General features: G+C 32.3%; 2 protein-coding genes across 2 annotated transcripts in view; one reads left to right on the top strand and one right to left on the bottom strand.

The window, feature by feature from the left end:
* LOC115890284 (ADAMTS-like protein 4) overlaps positions 1–10,990 on the top strand; it is a 32,863-nt gene extending 21,873 nt beyond the window's left edge. Inside the window, 8 exon segments of the mRNA XM_030910462.1 lie at positions 4,036–4,321; positions 4,491–4,718; positions 4,891–5,069; positions 5,130–5,379; positions 7,118–7,237; positions 7,299–7,451; positions 8,125–8,352; positions 10,099–10,990. Of these exon segments, the coding sequence (XP_030766322.1) occupies positions 4,036–4,321; positions 4,491–4,718; positions 4,891–5,069; positions 5,130–5,379; positions 7,118–7,237; positions 7,299–7,451; positions 8,125–8,352; positions 10,099–10,250 (1,596 nt within the window). The 3' untranslated portion in view covers positions 10,251–10,990.
* A 4,004-nt stretch (positions 10,991–14,994) lies between these two features.
* On the bottom strand, positions 14,995–19,523 carry LOC115890323 (cytochrome b561 domain-containing protein 2). The gene is made up of 3 exons (XM_030910498.1): positions 19,078–19,523; positions 16,765–16,963; positions 14,995–15,335 (listed from the first exon to the last, which is right to left on the bottom strand). The coding sequence occupies exons 1-3, from the start codon at positions 19,282–19,284 to the stop codon at positions 15,025–15,027; spliced, it is 717 nt and encodes a 238-aa protein (XP_030766358.1). The 5' UTR covers positions 19,285–19,523; the 3' UTR covers positions 14,995–15,024.
* Positions 19,524–21,294: the final 1,771 nt, after the last annotated feature.

Here is a 21,294-nt window from a genome sequence, read left to right as displayed (position 1 = left end):
AAAATATAGCCTTTCTTTTCACAAACTCATAACCTTTGCTCATAACTAATAACTTTAAAAGTAAATATATATTTGAATCATCCTGTATATCTATAAAAATACCTCCCTGTCAAATTTACGCTACTTTTGCAAGCATATTTTACAAAAAAATATGATTTGAGTGAAAATATAAAAATAGGAAATCTGATATGAAGCTTTATCTAAACACAGGGTTGACTGTAGATAAAAATATTTTACGTTATCAAGTTATTAAGAAAAAATTCTCGGAAAAATTATAAAATACACAATATATCTGACAATTCCAAAAAAGCAAAGTGAGAAATGAAACAATTTATAGCATAAAATCAGTATTTTTTAAACTTTTAAGCAAACTGGGCATTATCGTTTAATCTATCTATCAATATATCAAATGTTTATTATTAAACTTATCTCAGACTCTATAACATTTTTCCCAAAGAGTGATTTAAAACAAATTTATATGAATTTAGAAATAAATATGAACAGTATTTACTTACCTGTAAAACAGATGCTTTTGCTTAATTAAATATGTTGGAAAATATTATCCAGTAGGTACAAATACACAACACTTAAACACAACAAAATAAACTAATAAAATAATAGTTTCTAATCCAAATTTCACAAATACTGTTTATGTTTCTTCGCGAGGGTGACGACGAAAAACTGAATTTTTTAATTACTCAGATATGCGTTAAGGTATATTTCAATTTCAAAAGCTTATAAATATTTATTTTTATAAGACATAACCTAAACGAAACGAAATTACAAGTCGAGGAAAGATCAACAAAACTGCCGAATTTAGAAGCAGAATATAACTTTTTTCCTTTTTTCTTGTCACAGTTGAAACAAACAAGGATAAAAGCTATTTTCGTAAAACATGGAGTGAAACGTTATGCTAATAAGAGTGGCCCAATAGATGTGACCTCGCGTCCTTCCATTTTTGAACGATGGGCGGGTTTAACGGATTCCCCTCAAAGAAAATCGTAGGGGAATACAAAAATTCAGAACGGGCAAGGCGCCACCTAGAAGACGGGCTTGTACTAAGCCCTCATTGTACATCTATTTATACATAATCAAGGGTAGTATTATAAATTTAACCTAAAAATAAATTCGTCCCAGCTAGTGCTCGTCTAGGGGCTATTTTAAACAAATTCTGAACCATTGCCATACCTATATTCTATCACTGAATAAAAAATAAAAACAAAATCTTTATTCAATGTATTCTATTAACTGTGCCGAAGCCGTTTAATAAATTAAACCATAATTTAAAGTTTAAATTTAAAAGTGCCGAGTTTATGATTGTTTCAATTCCTATTGAAAAGCTCATATCTAAAATAAAAGCTTCTTCTAAAACAATATAAGTATTGTATGTCCTTGTTTACGTGCGGTTCGTATTTCTTTTTATTTTATCAGTTGCAATCAATAATTATTTAGATAAAAGAAGAAAATTAATTTTAGTGTTCGGCAGGTATTCGGTGAAATTTGAAGGATTTGTGAGATGGAAATGAACCAAATAATAGTAGTATTCTTTCGTTCTGAACGAAATGAAAATTTTCACTTAAACTGATTTATTCCTACGTGGTATAGGAAATAACAATGATTTCTGGATTTTTCTATATCGGATCGTTCGTTTCTTTGTCGATTCCCTTTATAAATCAGTTTAAGAGAAAATTTTCAGTTCGTTCCGAACGAAAGAATACTATACTAATACTATACTAATTACTAATATTCGTATTCGTCCATAAGAGGTTATGTTTTATGTTCATTTGTAATTCGGTTACCACAGATATAATATAAAATACTACTAATTTTTATCTCGATTATATCGAAAAAGATAATTCGAATTAGTTAGTTTTAATTTACTATCGAATTAGTCGTATTATTTAATTCGAATTTTCCCAACACTACTCTAGATTCAGCCGCTCGTCCTAGTGGGTGTTGACGGATCCTGTTTTATTCCGCAAACCTTTGAAGGTTTACCTGTCCACTCATCCTGCCATTCCCTTTCTGTTCTTTTATGCAGTAGTACTTTAAGATCATATTTACTAATATAAGGGAAATCAATGGTATCTCTTCTAGCAGCTTGCTGAGCAGCTTCATCTGCCATTGTGTTGCCTAGTATATTAGTGTGGCTTGGGACCCATACAAATATGAGTTTGTTTCCTTTTCGCTGCACTCTAGAATAAGCGTCTAAATTTTTTGATTCAGAGGATCATGGATAAATATGTAATTAATTTTAGATACGATTTTCAAAGAGTCAGAAACAATTAAAACTCTAGATTGATTATATTCCTCATTGATGACATGATGACATGGGATAAGGCTTTCCAGATCGCAAAATGTTCTGTGAAGAAAGCTGATGCTTCATGTCTCAAAGTCTATTTTTCTTAAATATATGCATCCTAACAATATTGATGAGCTTTAAAATTTAACAATAACGTGTGGTAAAAAATTGAATACGGAAAATCAAATACAATAAAATAATATAAATATAATATAATATAAAAAATCAAATAATTACCCTGGAAGATGGATTGGAAATGGTTGAGCAGTATAATGGACTGCGAGCTTTCTGGACCTGTCAAAAAGTTATATTCTCCTTTAGGGGGCATTTCTTGACGTCATTGGTAGGATTGAAAGAGTACAAAATTCATTCGCAATTATAAGAAAATCTGTTGAAAGGGCTAAACTTAAAATTGAATAAAAAATAAATTTGTGCATTACAAATGGTGCTGCATTACGGAGGATGCTTTCGAACATGTATAATATTAGAAACTAGCTTGTAGAAGTTTTATTTATAATAATTACGATTAATATTAAGCATATTATAAGATTGTACACTGAGATTTCAAATTTATAATACAGGAAATTAAAAATAATATTTTTAAAATACTGACATCCATATTATTTATTTGAAACTTTCAATTGGCTCGATTTTTGTTATTCATTGTTAATTAGCGCTCATCAATATTGTTACGATAAATATAATGAGGCTAAATAATTCAAAAACCAGAGCCGGACTTGAAATTAGTTTAAATATTGTTGTTAACGTGTCCAAAACAAAAAAAAATAAGTGTGGCATATCGTTGAACTCAGCTGATAAAATAAAAAAAAATAAAAAAAATAAGTACCTAGGCCTATGTATCTCAGAAACTGTTAGTTAATTTGAAAATTTAAAAATAGGATTAGATAGTCCTGATAAAGTGGCTATGAGAATACACAATTAGTTTTTCGATTTTCTGAAAAGTAACTAGGCACAGGAAAAAATAAAATTGATTTTCCAAAAATCCGTTTCTCTTAAAAAACTAAGCAATCCTTAAATCATTAAAAAAATTTTGATAGCATGTTGGCGAACATCCTAAAGAGCAACTTTGCCCGAATTTACCCATGTTCTTATCTATTACAGTTTTCGAGATATCTATGCTCGTACCTCGAATTTATAGCACCCTGTATAATACATTACTCCGGTCCTGTGTAGCAGTGCTCTAATATTTTGATGACTTATATAGGTATGATTTGTGATTTTGTATGGCTTGAGGAAATGTAATCGCTTTAGGTTTGAACGACGTCCCGTAATCCTGCTGTTAAAACATAACCTAAGCTAACCAATTGTTATGTTTTAACAGGATTACGGGACGTCATTGCAGCCACCCTTATTAGAGGAAACCTACGGTAGACCAGTAAGTAGAGTAAATGCTACAAATGGATTTCGGAGGTGTAGTATTTGGTTGTAGTTGTTAGTATAGACATACATTTTTACACAAATGCTGATTTGAGATAGAAGGTGAAAATTCATGATTATTTTTTCATTACAAAACATAATTTTCATATTATGCGTACTTAAGCAAATGCAGAACTTAGTAATGACTTTTTGAGTTGAAACGTAATATTCATTCATTTGTTTCTGCGAGAATTTTTGTTTTCGTATTGAATTTATTTTTTTTATAAAATATTTCTAAAAATATTTTTCAATTCTCTATAATGCACATTCTCATTTTCTATAATTCACATCTGTAGATTGTTACATACCAAGCTAACCCTGGCATCAAATACGGATATTCCGTACCAGTTGAAGGACCAGCGATAGCTCCGCCTCTTCTACGTCGACCAAGTCCTTCCGAACAACCAACTTTGGATACTAGAAGACTGGACATCGCTCCACCTAGCGTGGCTTTCAACAATCAGAGAGATGACCCCAAACCAGTCACTATTCATCCTGGTCACAGAAGAACTAGGATCAGAAGGAAGTACTTCCATTGGAAGGTGACAGGATTGACGCCTTGTACCAAGTCTTGCGGTGGAGGTAAGATTCTTGATTACTTACCTTAATATTTTAGAATTATTGCTCTTTCATACCGAACACTTTTTTTCTAAATGGCAGATTTTTACTGCAGATTTGAACAGAATTTGTCGATTAAATATGTTTGCTTGTATATTAACGTACTGACATTTTTAAACGATAAATATTTTAGGTACCCAAAATTATATTCGGGCTTGCTACAGAACGGTGACTGCAACTCACCAAATCCCAGTCAATGAAAAACGATGTGCTCATTTAGACCCACCAGCTTTGGCTCCCATTTCTTGTAACGTTGAGCTATGTAACAAAGCTTCCTGGGATGGATTTTGGGGCCAGTGTTCCGTTTCATGTGGAGAAGGAGTCCAACAATTTATTCCACAGTGTAAAAGTGAATTCAGCGGTTCGTAGTTTGAATTATATATTTCCCAATTTGGTACTTCTTTTAATGCCTCAAATTTTTAGGTCCTTGCCGTATCATTATTGTCTTTTTCTATAAATTTCTAATACAAACTCAATAATATACTAAGATGCTCTACATAACGTATGGTATAATTGTTAAATTTTTTATTTAGGAAAAATAATTGTGGTTAGTGAAGCCCAGTGTCCCAAACCCAAACCCAGCTTAGAATCCCGGGCTTGTCAAGAAAGAGAATGCGAATATTTCAAGGGACTCCAGGACAATGAGTTACCACAGTCTATCGACAATCAAGTAGCCAAGAAAGTTGATTGGACAGTAGGTCCATGGTCACAAGTAATTGCTTTAGTTTGTGTGATTTATTCGTGTTACATTAACAAAAATTATGACTTTTAGTGTTCAGCTTCGTGTGGTACTGGTCATCGAGGTCGAACTGTGACATGTCCATCTGGACAGTGTCATCCAGAAGACAGGCCTATCCACGCAGAGTACTGTAACCAGGAACCTTGCGGTAATAAAAGGGCAGTGGATGTCGTCCAATCTCAGTCGAGGATATCAACAATAAGTTCTTCCAGTTTATCTAGTCAAAGCAGTGCTGTAAGTCCGTGGTTGGTCACCGAATGGTCTCACTGTTCAGAACAATGTGGTAGGTTTGGACGTTTTTACTCAGTTTTTAACTAATTCATTTTATTTCAACATAGATTGACGTTATATAAAAATATAAAAAAATATTGTTTAGAAAATAGTACGTGATTTTTTTTTCATTTGTTATTAAAGAATTATTGAGGTTAGTAAAAAGGTCTCAGTTAGTAAAAATCAGAATACAAATATATACCCACAATACCTTAACCGCTTCTGTAAAGAAACGATAGTGACCGTCGACTCCTTAGTAGTGGTATTATCATCATCATCATTTTCAGCTTATTCAACCATTTCCAATTATGGTCTAGCCTCCCTTACATACTCTCTTTGTAGCTGGGTCCATTGTTTATTGTTGGCTATGCAGGCTCAAGTTATCCCTGCTAATTTCCTAATATCACGGTCCCATCCCAAGTTTAGGATGGGACCAGGTTGGTTTTCTTCTAAGTCTCTTGGTTCCTCGTGGTAAGCCACAATATATAATGGCTGTGATAAGTACCAGGCTGTAATTTTTGTCCATCTGTTGTCCGTTCTTCTTGCCAGGTGTCCTGCCCATTATCCACTCTATTTTTTTACGGTCTCTCTTGATTATTCCCAGCATATTTCGTTCCATTGAGCGCTTTGCAACCTGCAGTTTTCTTATAATGTCCGTTTTAAGTGTCCAGGTTTCGCATGCATAGGTCATGACTGGTAGTACATATTAATCGAATGTTTTCTTATTTAGATAAAGTGGCATTCTAGATTTGAATATAATTGAGTTTCTTCCATAATTACTACATGCTAACTTAATTCTTTTGATAAATATGATATATGTATAATAGTATATTGTTTGATTAGGAGTAAAAGTAAAAGTAATAGTTTTTGCGGCGAGGCTATACGTTTGACATTACAGGCTAGGCACAAAAAGGAACTTTTACTCCCAATAGAGCATGCTATTTTTTTCAAACGCCACAAAGAATTTAAATAATTTCCAACGTTGTAAATTTTATAACAAGATTTTAAAAAAATACCTTGTAAGTAATTGTATATCGAGAAACTATGGTTACGGGCATGTTACGGGCTCGTTGAATTTGACACTTTATGTCAGTTTAGTAATATATTTTCGTAATGTTGTGCGTAAATATGGGCGTAAAAATGCTTCACTTTTATGCCTAGGCGTTAAAATGGCGTTTTTATTTTCAATCACATCGCAAAAATTAATAATTTTGGGAAGTTGTTTGGGAAAAAAAAGTTTCTTATTTCTTCAAAGTTAAGGTTTTAATTTATTATTAGCAAATAGTGGTTTTCCGACTTTTGCATAAAATTTTAAAGGAAGCAATGCCAATTCGATGTTAAGGAAGCAATATATTGAAAAATAAAAAATTTTGTCAGACAAATAATTATAAGGTTTTAATTGCGTTAAATTACTTAAAATAACATTTATTTAAAGAGTTTCTATGGAGAAAGTACCTTTAGTAATAATCTATTAAAAAAGTGCAGTAAAAGACTTGAAAGTCAAGCGAGTCTACAGCAAGATCAATACCAAGACCGGACTCTGCAAGAACACCAAGACCAAGAGCTACTTATTAGACTGCAAGTCTAAGATCAAGGAGTCCTAGTCTTGCATTTGCGCCTCACTTTTTGGATTTTAAACCCACATTTTAAAATTGAATTCTTAATCACATCTTGCTTATATGAATTTTAAAATACTCCTAATACTCTATCCTTTTTTTAATAATTTGCTAATTTGTTTTATGATATTTCAGGAACAGGAAATCAAACAAGGTTCGTGTTGTGCGAACTTGACAGTTGTGCTCCGGAATCCAAGCCAGAAACCAATAGGGCGTGCTCTAGTGAGAAACACTGCGATGCTCAATGGTTTGCAGGTAAATACATAATCAATGTAGAATTATTGAACAATTTAATCTAGTTTCTAACTCTATTTAGGTCCTTGGGGAGACTGTTCTGATTCCTGCAACGGTCCAGCAAGGCAAAAACGAGAAGTACTATGCATCGCCAAAATTAGAGGTATTCCACATGTGACTAATGATATGGTTTGCTCTATTTCGTCAAAACCATACGAGGAACAAGCATGTTATGGTTAGTAACTACGTAATTGATAATGAATGTTACCGCTAAATAAAAAAACTAAAGAAGGACTTATTTTATATTCCCACATTGGAGACGAAAGCTACGTCATAACCACCTCCTTTTTGTTGGTTTGGTTTCTCACTATACCTTCCGTTTCCATTCCATATCCATTCCATATCCGTTCCGTATTTTTGGGTGTATTCACGCTATACGTATGCTTCGTTCCGTATCAGTTCCATACGTTTTATTTTACAATTTATATCATTACGAAAGTTTTATTTTAAAAATTTGGATCTTTTGAAAAAGGTAATAGATTTAATTAAGAGGTGAAAGAATAAAATCAACAAAATCTTCACAGAGCTGGTACAAATATAAGAACTTGACAACACTGTTTCCAATACGCTTCAGTCCGTTCGCTAAATGTATGGAAAGAAAGGATATGGATCGGAAAGGAAATGAAACGTGCAAGTGTGCATTGTCCTATTCATTTACATGATATAATATTATAAGGGAAACGGAAGGTATCTGAAACGGAAGGTATTGTGAGAATCAACCTTAAACCGGAATTCAAGTCAGCCATATTAAAATATGCTCGCAATATCGTTAATTTTGTTGATATATTCTTTCCTTAGTCATATATTATTCAATAGATTTTACTGAGAAAAAAAAAATTATTTTACAGGAAACTGTCCGCCACGGTGGTTCACCGGTGATTGGGGCAAATGTGAAGGCCACTGTCCCACCGGCTACCAAAGAAGGGAGGTGAGATGTTTGGAACTGGACAAGAAACCTTCCAATTTGTGCTCTGAAGATGAAAAACCGTCATCGAAACGAACATGCGCATGCGAGAATTATAGAGAAACACGAGATCGATTTACGTTCAATCTCGCCCAAGACCAACCAATAGATCGTTAGTAAAGGCACAGCTTAATCACTACCAGCTAGTTAACTCGGTATATTTTTGGGAATTTTAGTATTTCCATTGATTTAAGAAATAAGAAGATGCGCAACTTAATGGGCGATTTCGTGGCACAAAACCTGTCCGAGATATAGCTGACGATACCGTCGCCGCTAGTCAACCTGTCCGAGACTTAGTTTAGCTCTGCGCCGCTGCATATATACTGTACCGTGTACCATACTTCTGTTTTTAGTCGACAGAGTGGATGGTTGACGGAGGCAGTGCTGCCAGAACTACGGATTAATCCGTAGATTTACGGATTTTGGGTGCAGTGCGTTAATAATACGGATTTTCTATGATTAAACAATTTAATATAACATTATACGATTAAACAAAGAACGGCGTCAAAGTTGGCTTTGGAAATGAAGATCACCGTCATTTCCAAGCCAACTAAATGACTTTTTTCGATCACAAAATATTCAGTACCTATAAAAGAATTTTTATTTTTGTTATTTATTCTATATTTAACACGAATAAATTTTCGTCAAACGAATTACAGATATTTACATTACATTTTAATATGGCAACACTGTCGCTTTCTGTTCCACACAGTCTTCGATATGTCTTAGCTAGCCGAATTAGAGAAAATGAGTGTTTGATGAGACGTAAGGAGAAATCAAATCAGCCTTGTTACGAATTTTCCCATTAGGTTGCGTATCTTCCCAATTCTTTTTATCTTCCCACTTTTCCTTCAAGTGGCAAAAAAAACGGAAGTCTTTTTTGAAGAAATTAACTCGCCACAAAGGTATAGACAAAAATAAAAAAAATTGTGTGTGCTCTATGCGCGCATATTTGAAGTGAAACTTCTTCTCACTTTCTGTCCGTCTGAGGACTCCATTTGGTTGGAGGACTTCTTCTCACTTTTCTCACGTCTGAGGACTCCATTTGGCTATCCACGTCCCGAGTTTAATTCCATTCGACCCATAATTAAGAAAAATTCTGATGATTTCGTCCATTTAGAGGGATCAGTTCGAAACGTCTAGGCGTCATTCTGTAGCCCGTTCCCAGTTATGCCGAAATCGACCCATATTTTTCATGAATGTCAAATCGTTAGTCCCACCCTGATAAAGATGTCAAACAAAGATCTCAAAAGAGATCAAACTTTGCAGGGTGGGATCCTGTGCATCGTCGCTCACATAGCCTACCCGCCAAATTTGGTCGCGATCGGACGACATCAACTTTTGACGTTTCTTGCGTCAAAACTAACTGTCACAGTGACGCGTGTCGTACACGGTTAAGTTGACTTTGGTCCAATCAATCGACATTCCAAATTCCATTTAAATCGGACGATTTTTTGATTTGATTCATTTATAATTGGGTTTCGTAGCGCACGAAACGTCGTCAAAATATCATGAAAAGGTAGGGCTCTTCGAGCTACATTCCGAGTTTCAGCCCCCTAGCTCACATAGGGCCCGAATTATGACGCTTCGTATTAACTTCCGGTCGTTACCACTTCTCCTGGCGCGTCTAGTGTGTCACAGCCTTGAATTTTTACTCCCATCGCGCGTTAAGTAATTCCACGTCAATAACTATATCAGATCTCTTGGTATTATACGAGGTATTATATGACTTAGTACTTGACATCCTCACTTCAAAGGTGGTGCGCTGATAAAAATGACTAGCTGATATTGAATTAAGCTGTGGAACTGGCAATATTTTTTATTAACAGTAAAACCAACTTACGTAGTTCGTTTTTAGAATCAGGAAACCGTGTAGGATCCAGCTCTTGCGTAGATAGAATATCGAAATGCAAGCTGGCGGTTCAAGCCAGACTCTGCCACTACGCCTACTATACTAAAAACTGCTGCGAATCCTGCAAAGGACAACAACAGCAAGACCAATATGAATGAAGCTGTCATAAGATTGAGAGTTTGGGAAGTCTAGAGCTGTCTAAATTCTAGGAGAATCGAGTATTCCTAGGACGAACGGAACTGATAGGTTACTAACACCGATAGTTTATTTAGGACTAGTCTTATTTTCTTCGTTGTTAATTTATTGGAAGCGAAATTTCATGAACAAAAACGTCACGTGGACTTAGCAAAAGAAGAACAAATATTATACCAGAAATAAATTATACTATATTTAGATATTTTGAAGGTTCTTTATCTATGAGGATATGATATTCTTGAAAATCTTGCTAAATATATTTAATTTTAACCATCTCATTTGTCAAAAATCTTTTTAGAATGAATATTGTGTTCAATGAGCTCATTTAGTCTTTTTTATATATTTTTATATTTGATAATCACAACTTTATAAATGCTACAAAATACTTAAAAATATAAACTCTTACATTATATAAACAACAAGGACAAATTAAAATGAAAGCACTCTTCATCACATTCTGAACAACTATTTAACTTTTTTCGATATTTCGTAACCTATTCCACCTTTTTCCATATGTAAAGAGAATTTTTACTTTGCTACAATGGCAGATTATCGTATGTCATATGTCAAAATTATTTTTTTTTGTATTAGTTATGCTCATGCAATTCTGCACAAACTTTTTTCAGTAACTCAATAATAAAAAATCGAACTTTTAGGTACACACTGTGTATAAAAATTACAAATATATTTTTTCTGTACATAATATTATTTACATAAAGTGTATTATTATATTTTCCTCTTAATAAACTAATAATTTCCTTGTTAATAAATATTCCATTATAAATACCATAAGTGTTTTCTGTCTATAATCATATAAACTTTGATAAAAATCTAGACAAACAATATAGCTGTTATCTGGAATTTAGAATTTTAAAAGTTTTGAAGGTAATTTAAAAGGTTTGTCTCGATGTCAAACTTGAAGGCTCTAGACTCTAGACCATTCAACCATATAAAGTTATTGTCATGACCGATTCAATCAGTCATATTAACTTTAGACAACTATAATTAATATACGAGCAATATGGCGTCAACTACTAACTACCCAAATATATTATTACATTTCAAAATTATCATTAATTATGTAATTAATTTAACTTAACCAAATAGCAAATTATATAATTGGGTACTAAATGAGCTCATCGTGTAATAAGTAACATACAATTTTTGAATAAGAATAAAATGATTGCCTTCAAAAGTTGTCTGTACTGTGTATTAAGATATCTATAGTGGTATGAAAGAAGTATAGTGTGTAAAGTAGATGATTTTTAACTATATAATCGTAAAGACATTGGATTATTTTTGAAAATGAATTGATTTTTAATGAATGAAAATTGTATATGCAGAATAAATTGAAGAATTTTTGAACATGGTCCAGAAAATCAGTTGCTATAATATTTTATGAATATTGATATTAATATTGTTACAGTAAAAACAGTAAAAACCTCTTACTAATTAATTTTAATAACATTTGTCTAAATGTCCTCAAAATATTCTGTATATACAAGCCAAAAAGAATATTTCTATACTTTCATTGTGAAGAACCAAAATATAATTTGATAATTCCATATTTTTTTCTATAAAATATTTTAAAATGGACAAGAATACTCCTTTTCAAAATAAATTTTAAATAGTTTATCTGTGATTGTATATATGTTTAAGATGAAAATTAATATAAAAATAAGTAATTTAAATCATTAAAATAGTTTCTTCTACCGTTTAGTTATAGCAGAAATAATAATGCCACGGTTGCCATAGAGTTTCATTTTTCAGATAATTTTTTATACATTTTTTGTAATATTTTTTTCTTATTTTAAGTAAAAGAAGCTAAAGTTAAATTTCTCTTATATTCTGTATGTATGTTTACTACTGCTTTTTTTAAATCAAGCACTGCCAAAATTAGATATAGAAAAAATTCGATATAGAAGAGATGTGTATGATATGCAACCTGATTGGTAGACTATGGTCAAAGCATTAATTAATTCGAATTTTAGAAAAAAAAACTATTATTTATTGCCTTAATAAAGATATAATAATTGAAAAAACAAAGTAGTAGAAATAAAAAAGTATTATGTGTAGTAGTTTGTATAACAATATTTAAATAAAATATAATTTTTTCCACGACAGAAAATGACTATTTTATTGAATTTATGTTTTTCTGGATATAATTTGCTGTTGGTTACCCATCCTAGAGGGAAAATTTTCTGATGAAATACATGCATCGCCATGGTGACCTGTCCAAATAAACCATTTTGATTGGTTAAAAAGTACTGGTGAGAAATTATGACATATACTGTCCTCCATTCACGCAGTTTTGCAGCTCTGAACTGTCCAAGAACGCGATACTTTCCCTTCATTCAATTAAGTTATAAAGTTCAGAACTATTCCGCGCCGAGATCCCTTTTCCCCTTGAGCACCTTCCTATAAATAAGTGGTCGGAGTTTCCAGCTATTAAGTTTGGTTAAGAATAATGATTGACGGTTCGCCACTTTTTTGGTTCCGGATTTAAAAATTATGAAGATATTTTTTGGGGTGCAAGGGGTATTGAAGCGATTCATATAGCCTAGCTTACCCAAAAGCATCCTTTGGTATTAACTTTTTCAAGTTTGACAATGTTTTCAACTTGACAATTGACATGTTAAGGCACCAGTTTATGGTGCACAGCTCCTTTCAGAACCGTTCTCGAGTAGCCCAGGCTTAAAGATCTGGAATTTGAAATTCATGAATGGAGGACTAATACCCCAGAGCAGATACATACATATTTCTATCTGTTCTGTGGTAATACTCTTTAACATAAACCACATAAACTAATTTTACATTAGACATGTAGAATGTAGAATGACTAGGAAGGGGTTAACCCGGTCACCGCGATCCTACAAATCTATTGTGTTCCCCCCTTTCTTCAGTTATAACTTATCATACAGTCCGGGGGCTTTGACAAAAGCCAGTATCTCAGGCGGTTTAATAGAGGGTAGTATACAGGGTGTTCCAGGTTGAGCGTGCATTAGAAGTTCCTAGAGAACCACAATATCTAGATCGGAAATTGTTTGCACATCATTGTTTTACAACAAGATCTATCGATTAAAAATATTTTCAATATGATGGCACTTTCGGAAATATCGGAAGTTGACAGCAACTTTCTTATTTTAAATGGGTGTCCCCATTTTTTATTACATACTTAAATTATTTGTGAAAATTCTATGAATATTGATGTTAAACACACTATATCTAACATTAACCGTTTTAGAGAAAAAAAAATATTTTAAATTTTTGGACGAAAAAACCTACCTGTCAAAAAAATTTATATAGCCTAAAAGTCAAATTTAGTGATTACCACAGCCACTGTGACATAAAGAGAAGATATGTGGCTATCTATTTCAAAAATTAAATTGATCAAAAGTCATATAATAATGACGGTAGCTGTCATGGAAATTAGGGACTAAAAAAAGAGGGGGTACAGTTTCCTATATAATAAATACTGCCAACTTAAGAGTTTAAAAAGTGTATTTATAAAAATATATCTCGTATTTTCGCTCTTTAGTGATATTATCTAATAGTTGATATTTTTAGTAATATTCCGTATGATCGAAAAAAAAATAGAGCAAAGTTGACTCGGAAATCATGCTGCTTTTTGAACAAAGCGTCAAAGTATGACATGGCCAGATCTATTGTTTTACATCACTTGACGTTTAAAGTCATAGGCTACTTGTTAATATCAAGAAAAATATACGCTTTAAAACTAAATCTTAAATAACTTAAAAACGATTTATTTTAGGTATAGGAACATGTATAGTCAAAAAGTAACGAATTAAAAAGCCTTTTCACTAGTGAAATAAAAAAATGGGTTTCCATTTGAAAAAAACGATTTATGATAATTTTTTAATCGCTCAATTCTATGACAGCTGCGGCCATTATATATATGACATTCGAACAATTTAATTTTTGAAATAGGTAACCACATGTTTTCTCTTTATGGCACAGTGTAGTAATCACTAAATTTGACGTTTAGACTAAACACATATTTTTGACAGGCAGTTTTTTTTGTTCAAAAATTTTAAATATTTTTTTCCTCAAAAACGGTCAATGATAAATTAGATATAGCGTGTTTAATATTAAAATTCATAAAATTTTACAGAGAATTTAAGTATGTAATAAAAAAATGGGGGCACCCATTTAAAGTAAGAAAGTTGCTGTCAACTTCCGGTATTTCCGGAGGTGCCACCATATTGAAAATATTTTTAATCGATAGATCTCGTTGTGAAACTACGATGTCCAAAAAATCTCTAAACTAGATGTTGTGAATCTCTAGAAACTTCTAATGCACGCTCAGCCTGGGACACCCTGTATATCCGATATTAGTCGTACCAAAGTTCAAGGCACCAATGGTTCTGGGTGCACTGAGAGATGAAGTGTTCTGGTGTCCAGGAATATCGTCGTGAGAAGCACTGACTATAGTTTGATTACACTACAAAATACAGAAATTATAATATAGTCTGTAGTTAGATATCAATTTTTTATATTTTCTCATTTTTGTTATAATTTCTTTAGTACTACAAACCAAATATTCTTATTTATTTAGATACATATCACAATTTAGACGAAGAAATAGTTTAGGAGATATGAATATCATCGTTAGAAAGCCAGCTCGATGCCGTTTATTTTTCGATCCTAGAGACCACAAAAGATGGCATAAGATGAATACAGTGAAACTAAACAAAATCAGTTTATTCATAATAAATATTAAAATATAAGTGATTTCATTTGATGATACAATGATACTACTGCTCCATTCATTGTCCAGGCGGCTGCTAGAATCGTCACTGTCAACGCTAAAATTCTTGATTCGTATTCCGTATAATATACAAACCAATTTGTGTAGAATGCAAAACACAGACTCATGATACCTATTCCGTAACCTAAGATTCCCAAGATGTTGTGGACGAACTTGCAGCCTGCTGAGGATAGTGGTAAGTAATGCTTGATATTTCGGAGATATTTCACTGCTATACCAACAGGGATAGATAAAATTATGCAAATCATGGAGACAAAACCTGTAAATGCAGAATATATATCACATTAATTATCACATAGCGAGCGGGAAAGCGTTTCAATACTGTCGTATTTGTTAATCTTTTACAAATGTTTTATTATTAAAAAAAATATTAAAATTAATCTTTAACGAGACACTAATGAAAACTTTCATATTGAAGGTTTTTAATACTTTTTTTATTACTACCACGCCATTACTAAAAAAGGTATATTATTTTATTTTGAAAAAGAAGGGAAACATAGATAAAGGAAATAAATTTAGATTGGAAAGCCTGTCAAAATTTTCTTTTGTCATTTTCTTTTGTCAAAGTCAGAATCTTCAAAAATTATAAAATCTTTCAAAATTTAAACCGCCCTCATTGAAAAATACCGAAAAGTGTTTAAAGCGTCCATTCTGAAAGTAATTATTGCTATCTTGTGAGTTTAATTTAAATTTTACTTATACTCAAACCGGTGATAATTGTGAAAAAGTGGCATTAAAAACTAAAAAACTGTGTTGTGAACTGTGAACTACAAAAACCATTGTGGATCGTGGCATAACGTCGCGTCGGTTTCCTATGTTTCATAGGTATTTCACATACATATGTCCTTATACAGGGTGTCTCAGAAATAAGTGCAAGTATTTTAAGGTGTGGTAGATCTGGTCAAAAGAAACATTTTTCCTCTTTACCGTTTTTCAAATAAGTCCAAAATAACCGAGCTATTTTTTACTTTGACTGGTTTTACAAAATAAAATCTTAGTACTAGATAAATTAGAATATTGCTCTCCAGCATCTCTTGAACGTTTTCTCGCGTTTTGTTTCCAGTTCTCTATATTTAGTTTCCTTTTTTTCCCCTATTTAAGTGGGAAATATCCGCGGGTGAAAGTTGCACCGCCCTCTTACTAAGCGCTTAAATGCACGTACAACGTTATTATCGGGAATACAAGGCTGGCACTGACTGAAGGTCGCCCTATTGCCAGACATCGGGCAAAATTTTTCGGTTCCAGTTGCACCAATACATTCAAATATGCTTATAAAACGTTGTTTTAGGGAAACATCACATTTCAGCAAAATGTTATATACAACGTTGTTACGGCCGACCCTTCAAATAATATTTGGCGACATAATTCCGGAAAAAACCGAAGCTATCCGAAATTAACAACAAGAGCGTTGCAACAATAGCGCCAAATAGTGTTTACATTGTCCGTATGGGCACTTTCCTATTTAAACTTTGTTGCATTTATCTATGAAGGGAAATTAGTAAAAATGTCAAAATTGTCATTATTTGTTTTGTCATACGAACCTTCAAAACCAGACTAAATACAAGAAGTTTTATCAATTTTAAGTAAAGCTAGAGATAATGTGAATCTTATAAGGTCTGAAATGTGAACATTGCCTAGTATGACAACATAACATATATTTGACTGTAAATAAAATTATTTTTGTTTACCTGTAATTCCATGTGCTGTGTACAAATGATAACCAGGCGTAATATAATGAAAAACTATCGAATCTCCTGATATAATCATTACAGTTCCTACAGATATTAATATGCCGTGCACGGTGTATTTGGCAGTTCGTGATATTTGAGTAGCCCATACTTCATCACTTAGAAATAACATAATGGACTCCGCCATTAGAGGCAGATACTAAAAAAGTAGCATATACTTACATATACATTAGCTTTGTTCGGGTTCTTGTTATTACCGATTGTGAACCGTCCTAGAACTGTGATGCGTATGCGCAGAAGGAAATATGAAGACATTATTTCATTTGCGCATGCGCTGCAGAGTTCTAGGACGGTTCAGAATCGATAATAACAAGAACCCGAAAAAAGCTATTAATATACTAATTATATAAATAAAATTAAATACTAATTCAGAGTTGGCTTGGAAATGAACATCGCTGTTATTTCATATGTAAAATATTATGGTAAATGTCAATAGTTCGTCATTTCCAAGCCAAATAAACGATTTTTTTCGACCATACAAAATATTCAGTACCTATAAAAGAATTTTTATTTTTGTTGTTTATTCTATGTTTAACACCAATAAAGTTTCAATACATAAACGCGGATTTTTCATTCAAGATATTTTGGTCAAGCGTATTATTATTATTTTGGTTTGGCGTATATTACACATTTTAATACAGCAACACTGTCGCTTTCCGTTCCGCACAGTCTTCAATATTCCTTCTCTAACCGAATTAGAGAAAATGAGTGTTTTATGCGTTAGCCGCAGAACGAGTAGAGGCTCCATCGTAGAGCACTTCAGTTGTAATAAGGGGAAATCAAATCAGCCTTGTCACGAATTTGCCCATTAGGTTGCGTATCTTCTTCCCAATTATTTCAATTAACGGTACAACCATATTGATTTATGAACAACAATATGGCTTTTCATAAGGACGATTCTGTTAAGAAATCGTCCGAAATTCGAATCTATGAAAACTAGGCTTAGGAATGAAAGTTTAATAAATTTATCTTAACAGAAATTTACTATAGAAAATTCCTCTGAAACATACTATAATAGTAAAGAATTGTGTAATTGTTTATAACAATAATGTCTTACTCATGTATTTTGTTAAAATTAGAAATCCCGATAGCGTAAATTTGATATTCCTTTGATTAAACAAACAGTATTGATTCAACGAATTAAGTATATTCACTGTAATTAAGAAAGTAGATACTATTTTTTATATAAGTAGGTACTTCAAAGTTAGATGTTTAATTTAAATAAAATTAATTTCCCCATTTGCTTCATTCTAATATGATTTGGTTGGACGAGATTTTACTGTAGATAGTGTTTCTGAGAGATATATTTGCTCTTTGAAGTTCAAGTGCTATATCCTTTTGATAATTGTATTATCACCCTCACGTATTTCATTGTTATTTTTAATCAAACAATATCCATTCAATGAGTTACTACTACACTTATCTTTCATTTGAAATTGAAATAAAAAAAAGAAATTTCAAGTAAACAGTTAGTTAATGTTGTTAGGTATAATCTCTAAATACATTTAACTGTTTGTTGTGTAGAAATTATTAGTATTTTCGAACATTTTTTTTACAAAGTTTTTAAAAATCCCTAAATTACGAATGAAATACTAATAATTACTATAATAATACTAATTTTATTTAACTTTTATTCTTTTAAAAGTTAATAAAAATAAAATACTGTAGAAAATTAAAGTAAAAATAATATTTATTAGACTATATATTATTTATTACTATATTTTTCACCTTTAATTTATAGGATATATTTAGTTTTTCAATTTGACTTTATCACAAAATTTCGTAACAAAACTAAATACACTAAACTACTTTGTTATTTTACTGTCAATACTGTCATTCGCATTCAGCAACCTGCAGTGGAATTCTGTAAGCTCTGTAGCAAAAAATTTCCTGTCTAGCCTATGCTATTTCTATACGATTGATGAATCACTAGACAGGAAATTACAGAATCGGGCCTCTCTGCTTATTTATATTAACCATAAAATCGATTGATTAAAGGTTAAATAAAATTTAGTTATTAATTTAATGACAAATAAAATCATTTCAATATATTTTATGGAATAAAATTTGTCCAACGAGTAAGGAAAATTTTCAACAGACGAAATCCAAAAAATGACAGAAAATTGATATTTGCTTATGAATTAAAATGACAGGCACCAACTGAATTTGTATAATATTGACATGTAAAATTTTTTATTAGAAGATTTTTTTTGTTCAATGATTTTTTATATTGTGAACCGTGTAACTACTTACCCCAAAGGTACACAATATAACGTGCCATGAAAACCAATAATGATAGTTCCTTATGGCTATCCAGCACACATATACAACTATACCCGCTATCGAAAATCGTGTTAAATAATTCAAAATAAACCTTACGACATTTAAAATAAAACTGTCTCTGTTGTTCACAACTTTCGTTTCAAATTCGAATTTACTTTCTTCCCTAATAATCACCATGGTTGTCTTAAGGTTATTATCAATTAGCCAATAATATAATAAACAATAACATTTAAAATTAACTCGCAATAATATCAACTTATCGATGTAACCAATTCAAAACAAATCCACTTTTCTCGTCTAAAGATAAATATATTACACTGGTATTCCCCAAGCGTTGACATACATGATGTTTCACGGTAAAATGTTGATACTTGGAAAACAACACAATACCAATAAGTTTTAGAATAGACTAACGAACTACCCAATTTGAGTACTAATCGTACTTATTTAATTTTGCTGATTTATTTCGCAAACAACAATTCTATTAAAAGTACGCTCACTGAGCAATATTAAATGTTTTAATTCAATTCAATTAATTTTCAATTTTTAATTCAATTAATTTAAGATGGTTTTAAGTGATCCTGGAATAAATACAGGGTGGCCCATCGAAAACATTCCGCAAGGCATAACGGCCAAGGTATATTTTTTTTTCAAAAAATCCAAAAACACGTCAATTTTGTTTGTGAGGGGGACAACTTTTGCGCCAAAAATGATTGCAAAATCTTCAACCCTCTAAGCGGGAGTGTCATCCCCCAACTATTTTCAAATGGTAAGGGGGGTCAAGTGGTACCGCAATGAAAAGGGCTTTCTATTCTCTATTCTTTCCCGCTTCGCTTTTGAAAATCGGTAGAGTCATTGAGAAAATATGAAGGATTGAAATTTGAAAAGTTTATTTAAACATTTATCAGAGTAAATGATAAGGATAAATTATTTTGTCCAATTTGAGGTTTTTTCTTATTATTTCTAGATGTTTACACATTTTTTCACTTGCCGCAAGGTTGAATGATCAGGTGCGGTATTTGCTAGACTTGTGTCTGTGACTTGTTCTGTGACTTGTGCCCTTGTGCGTTGAAGTTCTTCTCAATATCGTTAAACTTCTTAACAATTATGGTGTACTCACTTGCAGAAAAAGTGGAAATAATCGAACTTAATTTTAATAATAATGAATGTATCGGCTTGTATCGGGGCACATATTAACGAACGCTATCCTGACAAACACCTTTATGGCAAAATTGTTCGTGAGTTAGTAGCAAAATTTCGCGAAACTGGTTCCGTTATGAATAAAAAGAGGCAGAGCCTGTAGTAAATGAAGCTATGGAGGTATTCGTATTGGGCCAAATTGCCTTGGATAGTACGCTGAGTACAAGAAAATTAGCCAATAAGACCGACGTGAATCGTACAAGTGTCCAAAGGATATTAAATAAAACACAAGTTCCACCCGTACAAAATTCAGTTGGTACAAGAACTCAACGCAGACGATTTTGATTGTCGCTTGCAATTTTGTGAAACTATGAGTGAAACGAGTGGCGAATGATAATAATTTCCTATTTAATGTGTGTTTTTCGGATGAGTGTACTTTCTTTTTGAACGGTGTAGTTAATCGGCACAACTGTCGGTACTGGGCTGAGGACAACCTCAGGGTTTTTCACGAGGTACACACACAAAACCCTCAGAAATTGAACGTGTGGGCTGGTATTTTTGGAAATTCTATTGTGGTTAGGTTATAGTTAGGTTAGGTTAGGTTAGTTAGTCAGTTTAACGATATTGGCTCTGTTCCCAGAAGAATCCCTGACTAGTCAGCGCGTTTTTTATTGGTTGAAATGTGTAGAAACCAGACAACAATCAGGTTTCTATGCATTTTAACCAATGAGAAATGTGCTGACTAGTCAGGAATTCTTCTGGGAACAGACCTATTGAGAAGAACTTCAACTCACAAGTCACAGAACAGCTATCTAGCAACTACCGCACCTGATCATCAACCTTGTGGCAAGTGAAAAAATGCGTAAACATCTAAAAATAATAAGAAAAAACAGCAAATTAGTCGAAGGAATTTATCTTTATAATTTACTCTGATAAATGTTTAAATAAACTTTTCAAATTTCAATCCTTCGTATTTTCTAAATGACGACCGATTTTCAAAAACGAAGCGGGGAAATATAGAAAATAGAAAGCTCTTTCCATTGCGGC

Source organism: Sitophilus oryzae, unplaced genomic scaffold (genome assembly GCF_002938485.1).
Source record: "Sitophilus oryzae breed Bouriz unplaced genomic scaffold, Soryzae_2.0 scaffold_860_pilon_pilon, whole genome shotgun sequence".
NCBI lineage: Eukaryota > Metazoa > Arthropoda > Insecta > Coleoptera > Curculionidae > Sitophilus > Sitophilus oryzae.
This window is presented reverse-complemented; position numbering and strand designations above follow the sequence as displayed.